Source organism: Stomoxys calcitrans, chromosome 4, assembly GCF_963082655.1.
Source record: "Stomoxys calcitrans chromosome 4, idStoCalc2.1, whole genome shotgun sequence".
NCBI lineage: Eukaryota > Metazoa > Arthropoda > Insecta > Diptera > Muscidae > Stomoxys > Stomoxys calcitrans.
This window is the reverse complement of record NC_081555.1, coordinates 74,752,014-74,760,712: the sequence shown is the minus strand read 5'-3', so window position 1 is coordinate 74,760,712 and position 8,699 is coordinate 74,752,014. Positions and strand designations below refer to the sequence as shown.

The window sequence follows — 8,699 nt, the reverse complement described above, 5'->3', positions numbered from 1 at the left end:
CATGATCTCCCAGATGGCACTACCAGAGTTCCGTCAATCCAAATGAATTTAAGTACAAATCAAATTTATTATCTCGCCAAAAAAGAAACCTCAAGCGGACAATGTAGGGCATGTGAATGGTTTTTAGGAACAATACATCTAAAGAGAAAAATTAAGCGACCCAAACCCTCCAAGCGAGCGTTTAGACCAAAAAATATCATATGGGATTCAAATGAAGGAATTTGAAAGACAAAAATTGAAAAATTAGTTTACTCCTCCTCCCCCATTATAAAACAATTACTTCAAAACAATAAAAAATCCGAAAGCAAATAATTGCTAACGTGAAATAAATTATAGATGAATTCTTATTATATCGCAATGCATAACCATTACTTGCTGAAGATCATGCGAGAAGAATAGTCGCAATGATTACTAAAATAATTTTTATTGTTATTGCAATGGATTGTGTGTCCACAATAAAGGTGAGTTAAAAAAAGATTGTATAACTTCTGAAGGCCCATAACATAATCCTTGGTCAAATCTACGCAAAGTTATCCAAACGACCTTTCGAGTTCGAGCTTCACAAACTTACCTGGCATAAATTTGATGTTCTTGTAAAACAGTATGAATGTAGTATTGCAAAATTGGCCATTAGCCACTACAACATGGGCATGATGTTTGAACTCTCCAAGGATATGCCTAGAAACATGGATTTTGGATTGGTGATTTATGTTAAACCTAAAAAGGGTCTTAAATACATCAAATTTATGGATACAAAGGTCAATATATGTATTCTATTGGAGCATGGTATGTCCGTACCCATGTTAAACTATCTCATGGAGAGAGTTACTAGAAATAGTAATGTCCCAATATCGTGTCCCATACGAGGGGTAAGTCTGGAGCCAGGGTTGTTGATTTACACATAACAAGAAAATTATGCCGAATCGCTTTTCAGAATTCCATTTATAATATAACAAATGTGGAAATTGCTTCGGATTTCTTTCCATCTTATACACCAATCATTGAGTTTAATTTTTCGTTAAATTTATTCGACAATAAAAAACGATATGCCACTTACATCATTGAGGGAGAAACAAAACGAAAATCATAAATAGTATTCTCGTAATGTTGTTAAATTTTTTTTCTGTGTAAATAGTTTAAAATTAAAATAAACAATCCCTATACAGTGAAGAATACTGTTAGTGGAGCTAAGTTCACTTGTTTGCCTGGGGGTTAGCCAAGAAAATTTCTCACACCCAGAAAAATTAGTCTGCTGATATCAGTTGCTAATTATGGTTGAAATCGGTCAATAAACTGACATAGCTGCCATATAAACCGACCAGAGGTCTTGACTTGTGTTCTGGTATCACTTCCAGCAGCAGTGCCAAGTATGATTCAAATCGGTTCATAACCTGATTTAGCTGCCATATAAACCGATCTTGGCTCTTGACTGCTTGAGCCTCTAGAGGGCGCAATTCCTATCCGATTTGGCTAAAATTTTTTACATGTAGTGTTTTGTTATGACCTCCAACAGTTGTGCTAAGTATGGTCTAAATCGGTATATAATCTGATATAGCTGCCATATAAACCGATCTTGAATCTTGAATTCTTGAGCCACTAGAGGGCGTAATTCTTATCCGATTTGGCTGAAATTTGGCACGACGTGTTTCGTTATGACTTCCAACAACTGTGCCAAGTATGGTCCAAATCGGTATATAACCTGATATATTGCCTTATAAGATCTTCAACCGATCTCCCTATATTCCTTCAGCCCCTCAAGGGCGCAATTCTTATTCGATTTGGCTGAAATTTTACATAATGACTTATACTATGGTTTCTAACATTCAATTCAGTTATGGTCCGAATGGGACCATATCTTGATATAGCTCCAATAGCATAGCAATTTGTTTGCCTAAAAAGAGATACCAGGAAAATAACTTGAAAAATGCGATCCATGGTGGGGGGTATTTAAGATTCGACGCGGCCGAACTTTACACACTTTTACTTATTTCTTCTAGCATCCCCTTCATAATTAAGCAGCAGTCATTTTCAACAAACAACAGACTTTTCAGCAGTAAGCCTGCTGCTCTGAAAATGCAGTACTACTGCTGTAATAGCAGAACTACTGCGACAATAGCAGCAAAATTAGCTACTTATATTCAGCAGACAGTGTTTGCTATTTACAGCAAACTTTTTTCTATGAGTGTAACCCAACCTTACCTAGGCATTTGTAGGATAATATAATTGAAAACAACATCATTATAAACTACTTAACTCTTACTAAAAAACTAAAATCGTATGCTAGGCAGACATAAAAACCCACTGGAACATTATCGGAATCACACCATAAGTGGTGAGCATTCTAAAGAACTTCACCCAAATACAAGACAAACGCTTCTCAGTCTGACTACTGCGTGTGTTTGATAACTCTAAACTATCACCAGCTTATCAGCTCATACAAGTTTTCGTAAAAAACAATAAAAAAAGTTAAAGCGTGGTATTTCGGCCGGGCCGAATCTAACATACCCTCCGCCATGGATCGCATTTGTCAAGTAATAGAATGACATTTTCAAGTATATAGGGGTTATATCAAGTTATTGACCGTTAGAAGTCATAGAAAAATACCACCTCCAAAATTTCAAACATATCGAGTGATAATTGCGCCCTCTAGAGGCTCAGAAAGTCAAATTAGGAGATCAGTTTATGTGGCAGCAATATCAGGTTATGGAGTGATTGGCACAGTTGCGATATGCAATTAGACCATAATTGTTGCAAGTCATACCAAAACGGAATGTGCAAAATTGCAACCAAATTTTTTAAGAATTGCGCCCTCTTGAGGCTCAGTTCGGTTTATGTGGCAGCAATATCAAGTTGCGATATGCGCAAATTTCGGCCAAGTCGTATTAGAATTACGATCTTTAGAAGCTAAGTCTAATCGGGTTTATATTGCAACTGCATCAGGTTATGAGCCGATTCTAACCATACTTGACACAATTGTTGGAAGTAATACCAAAACACGTCGTACAAAATTGCAGAATTGCGCCCTCTAGAAGCTCAAGAAGCCAAGACCCAAGATCGGTTTATATGGCAGATATATAAAAACATAAACCGATATGATCCATTTACCATTCCAGCCGACTTACACTAATAAGAAGTATTTCGACCAAATTTCAAGCGCTTATCTTTACTCCTTAGAAAGTTAGTGTGCTTTCGACAGACGAACGGACGGACAGTCATGGCAAGATCGACTTAAAATATCATGGGGTATTAGACGAATATTTCGAGGAGTTACAAACAGAATGACGAAATGAGTATACCCCCAACCTATGATGGAGGGTATGAAAATGTTCGTATTACTCGTCATACTAAGTACCAATGTCATATAAACCAAGTGAGGATTGTGTTTGGTGTTGTGGAAATTGTCCACTTAAAACAAAACATCGAAAAACGTAATTCATTACAAGTCATACACGCATCAGTCATGAAAATGAAAGCAATTGCGAAAGGTTTCCTCAGGCGATTTATACACAATCTTATGGGCGGTTTTAACGCACTGAGCTGGGTTGAGCGAATATTACACACAAAGGAGAGATTGTATTTAAATGAGCCTTGAAGAATGGAACTTGACAATTAGAAAAATGCAAATGCGATAACATCAGATGGTTATCCCCTCCTAATGCCGGCGACATTTGTGAGGTGTCGCACTGCGCTACGCCGTTCGAACTCGGCTATAAAAATGGAGGTCCCTTGCCAATGAGCTTAAGTTTGAATCGGACGGCACTGTGGATATGTGAAAAGTATACCCGCTGTTCCGCAATAAAATGAATGTTCGATCGCAAAATTTGCAATTTGCATTTTGATGAAGATTTTTAATTTGGCACTTATTTATATTTGGTCTTAAATTGGTTTTATGATTTCAACGTTATATTGTTCAGTTTTAAATAATCGGTTTTAAATGCTATTTATTTTTATGCAAAGAAACTGAAAATACAGGCAATTATAATTTTTTGATTTTAAAGAAAATAATATGACACCGTAAGCTTGGGTACGAATAGTGGCGAGAATATACCAACAAATTTTCTGCAATGGTTATCCCCTTCTAATGCTGGCGACATTTATCGAGTACGTTGCCATATGGAAACTGTTTTTCAAAAAGATACCGCTCTGTGGGACGCCGTTCAGCCTTGCCTGATGGAATGTTTGTGGGAAAGTATGCAAAATTTAACCCATATTTCTTGTGCTATTGTTGTTGTTGTTGTAGCCACCTCGTCAAGCTCCTGGATACTTTAAGGTGGCATTTACTCGCCTTGTCATATCAAGCATCATAGGCACTCAGTATTTGTGCAAGAGCCGATGCCGACCGAACTCTCATTGAGACTCTTGCAGATGCCGTTGCAGCTACTGCGCATGGAGGATTCTACTATCTGCCACCTGTGGACAGATCGGAAAATCACTGTTTCCATGTACAAAAGCTGCTATATATATTGATTGCATAAGCATTAATAAATTTACTGTAATGTGTAATCTGACATTGCCATTGGAAAGTTTGACATTTTCTAAGTTTGACATTTTTCCATCAAGAGTGCATTGATGAACTTAAATCTTTGCGGGACGATGAAGAGCCATACTATAGCACTATGAAAAATTGGTTTAATAATTTCAATCGTTGTCGACTATTTCCGTGATGGTCATCCAAAAACGGCCATTGTTCCAAATAACATTGATTACGTGCGTGAACTTACAATGCAAAATGAAACATGTTGAAAGGCGTTAAGTTCGGCCAGGTCGAACTTTGGATACCCACCACCTCGGGTATATATGTAAACCACCTTTCGTCAAAATCTGGTGAAAAATGCATAATTTATGCCCCATAGCAGCTTTATCGAAATATGGCCCGATTTCGACCAAATTCGGCACGGATATCGAGTCTATTCAATATCAATTTTATAGAACAAAATATTGGTCTTTTTGGTAGCCATATCCAAATGTAACCCGATCTGAACCACATACGACACGGATATCGAAAAGCCTAACATAAGTCCCCGTGTCAAATATCAACGAAATCGGATAATAGATGTGCCTTTTACGGGGCCAAGACTTTAAATCGAGAGATTGGTCTATATGGCAGCTATATCCAAATCGAGACCGATCTGGGCCAAATTGAAGAGGGCTGTCAAAGAGGCTAAAACGACTCTCTGTCTCAAATTTTGGCGACATCGGACAATAAATGAGCTTTCTATGGGCCCAAAACCTTAAAATGAGAGATGGGTCTACAAGGCAGCTGTATCCAAATCTGGACCAATCTGGGCCAAATTGACGAAGGATGTCGAAGGTCCTAACACAACTCACTGTACCAATTTTCAGCAAAATCAGATAATAAATGTGGCTTTCATGGGCCTAAGACCCTAAATCGGAGGATCGGTCTATATGGCAGCTATATCGAAATCTGGACAGATCTGGGCCAAATTGCAAAGGATATCGAAGGACCTAACACAACTCACTGTCCCAAATTTCAGCAAAATCGGATAATAAATGTGGCTTTTATGGGCGTGAGAACCTAAATCGGAGGATCGGTCTATATGGCAGCTATATCCAAATCTGAACCCACCTGAGCCAAATTGACGAAGAATGTCGATGGGGCTTACACAAACCCACTGTCCCAAATTTCAGCAAAATCGGGTAATAAATGTAGCTTTTATGGGCCAAAGTCCCGAAATCGGCGGATCGGTCTATATGGGGGCTATATCAATATAGAGTCCGATATAGCCCATCTTCGAACTTAACCTGCTTATGGACAAAAAAAAAGAATCTGTGCAAAATTTCAGCTCAATATCTATATTTTAAAGACTGTAGCGTGATTTCAACAGATGGACGGACGTGTCTAGATCATCTTAAGGCTGATCAAGAATATATTGGGTTGCCCAAAAGGTAATTGCGGATTTTTTTAAAGAAAGTAAATGCATTTTTAATAAAACTTAGAATGAACTTTAATCAAATATATAATTGCCATTTTGTTCGATAACCTTTTGCCATCTTCCTGGCAAATTTAGTATTCCTCGCTCATAGAACTTCTGGCCTTTATCTGCAAAAAACTGAACCAAGTGCGATTTTATAGCCTCATCATTGCGGAAAGTTTTACCATTTAAGGAATTCTGCAAAGATCGAAATAAATGGTAGTCTGATGGTGCAAGGTCAGGGCTATATGGTGGATGCATCAAAAGTTCAGCCAAGCTCACTCAGTTTTTGGCGAGTGACCAAAGATGTGTGCGGTCTAGCGTTGTCCAGGTGGAATATGACACCTTTACGATTGACCAATTCTGGTCGCTTCTCCTTGATGGCTGTATTTAATTTGTCCAATTGTTGACAGTAAACATCCGAATTAATCGTTTGGTTCCTTGGAAGCAGCTCAAAATATTGTATACCACACCCCTCCAATCCCACCAAACAGACAGCATAACCTTCTTTTGGTGGATATCAGCCTTTGAAGTGGTTTGAGCTGGTTCACCATGCTTGGACCATGATCGTTTTCGACTAACGTTGTTGTAAACAATCCATTTTTCATCTCCAGTTATGATTCGTTTTAAAAACGGATCGAATTCATTGCGTTTAAGGTGCATATCACAAGCGTTGATTCGGTTTGTTAAATGAATTTCTTTCAATACATGTGGTACCTATTTTAAAATTGACGCCAAACAAGCAAATGTAAACAAAATTTCGCGCACTTTTTTTCTAAAGCAAGCTAAAAGTAACAGCTGATAACTGACAGAAGAAAGAATGCAATTACAGAGTCACAAGCCGTTGAAAAAATTTGTCAACGCCGACTATATTACTACTATATTACCGACAATTACTTTTTGGGCATCCCAATATATACTTTATAGGGTCGGAAATGGATATTTCGATGTGTTGCAAACAGACTGACAAAATAAATATACCCCCATCCTTCGGCGGTGAAAATTTCAATTACGATCGTAATTCAAAAAGAAATCAGGATTCAATCAAAAAATGATTGATTCAATAAATTTTTTATTGAAAACATTTTTATTTTCAATAAAATTTTTAACTGTATGAGGAGAAATAGCTGTCAATGACTTTAAGTTGTCAAATTAGGAGTCAAAACCGGATAAGTGAAACGCAAAAAATGCGCCAATTTCGTTTTACTTATCCATTATTTTCAACTAAGCCTAGTTCGGATAAGTGAAACTCTTTTCCAGTTAATCGATAGCACATAAGTGCAATCGTATTTTTTGACTTCTCTGTTCTAATGTGTGTATGCGACAATTTGAGTTAGAAAAGAGCAATGCCCCCTCTTTAAAAATGGGAGAATCATTTAGTGAGATGACAAGATATGTCTATGTTCGGTGGCTTTACTTTTAACGCATGATGGCAAATTGTTATAAATATTTACGGAAATGAGGGATTACGAAAGTTATATGCTGCAAGCAAAATGGAAAAACAAATATTATTAAATCCCCTCCCCTCATTGTAAAGCATTTAATCAAAGCCCATTAGCGAAATAATTGCTGAAATATTTATAAACAGGAAATTAATTTTAAATTAATTTACTGTTTCAACATAACGAATACAGTTTATTTTGGAAAGATTATTCGAGAAGAATAGGCGAAATGTTTATTAGAATTGTTTTTATAATTATTACAGTCGATTGGGTGACCACAATTCAAGTGAGTTTAAATTAAAGATTTTATTACTGCAAATGCCCTTTAACATACCTTTCTGATCAAATCATCACCAAGTTATCCAAACGACCTTTCGAGTTCGAACTTCATAAACTTAACTGTCTCAAACACGACATTCTCCTAAAGCAATATGAATGCAGTATGGTAAAACTGGCTAATAGCCACTACAATATGGGTTTGATGTTTGAACTGTCCAAGGATATGCCAAGAAATGTGGATTTCGGATTGGTGATTTATGTGAAACCTCGATTTTCTTTAAATTGGTTGGACAATAAAAAACAATATTCCACTTACATCATTGAGGGCGAAACCAAACGTAAATCTTAAATAATATCCTCGCGTTATTATTTATAAATATACACATGTATTTCCTTGTGTAATTATATTCAAATTGAAATAAAGACTCCCAGTGTACTATAGTGGCATAAGTTTGTTTTTGTTTATCTATGAGTATAATCATAAAATAACTAGCAAAATAGCTGTAGAGTATCTCAAAATTTGGATGTCGCAAAACATTTTTTCTAAATATTTAAGAACCACCTGCAGTAACAAAATATACAAACAAATTGAATTTTAATCGTACCTTTGGGAAACTCGAATCGTTTTTACAGTTTTATTTTTGCAAAATGTGCCAATGCTGTATTTCTCATATCTCAAATTCGAGTCAATACAAATTATAAAAAAAATTGCATTAAAAAAAATCTCCACAAAGCCGAAACAATAAAACAACCAATTTTTGGCCAAAATAAAAAATGTTGACTTTTTCCACATTTTTTTATTTCTATCCCGCACAAATTGTGACTGAAAAATCCCATATTGACAAATTATAAATTTTTTTTTATACCCCTCACCAAAGGTATACTAATTTCGTTTTTAACGCCCCCTAATATTGGTCTAAGATTCCATTAAGTATATAAAGTGCAAAGTAAAATTGTAAGGCGATTTAACGATGACCGCTAGTCTGTCCATCTGTTGTTATCATGCTACAGCCTTCAAAAATTGAGACATTGAGCTGAAATTTGG

The 8,699-nt window shown here is 36.4% G+C and overlaps 1 protein-coding gene across 1 annotated transcript; it reads left to right on the top strand.

The window, feature by feature from the left end:
• Positions 1–437: 437 nt before the first annotated feature.
• LOC131996957 (uncharacterized) lies at positions 438–1,090 on the top strand. The gene is made up of 3 exons (XM_059367163.1): positions 438–461; positions 603–869; positions 935–1,090. The coding sequence occupies exons 1-3, from the start codon at positions 438–440 to the stop codon at positions 1,088–1,090; spliced, it is 447 nt and encodes a 148-aa protein (XP_059223146.1).
• The last annotated feature ends 7,609 nt before the right edge of the window (positions 1,091–8,699 follow it).

Bases quoted from the DNA above. Each gene is read 5' to 3' on its own strand.
- LOC131996957 (XM_059367163.1), top strand. From the start codon at position 438: ATGGATTGTGTGTCCACAATAAAG. The intron at 462-602 runs GTGAGTTAAAAA...CTTGTAAAACAG, and splicing joins ATTGTGTGTCCACAATAAAG to TATGAATGTAGTATTGCAAA. The intron at 870-934 runs GTAAGTCTGGAG...ATCGCTTTTCAG, and splicing joins TATCGTGTCCCATACGAGGG to AATTCCATTTATAATATAAC.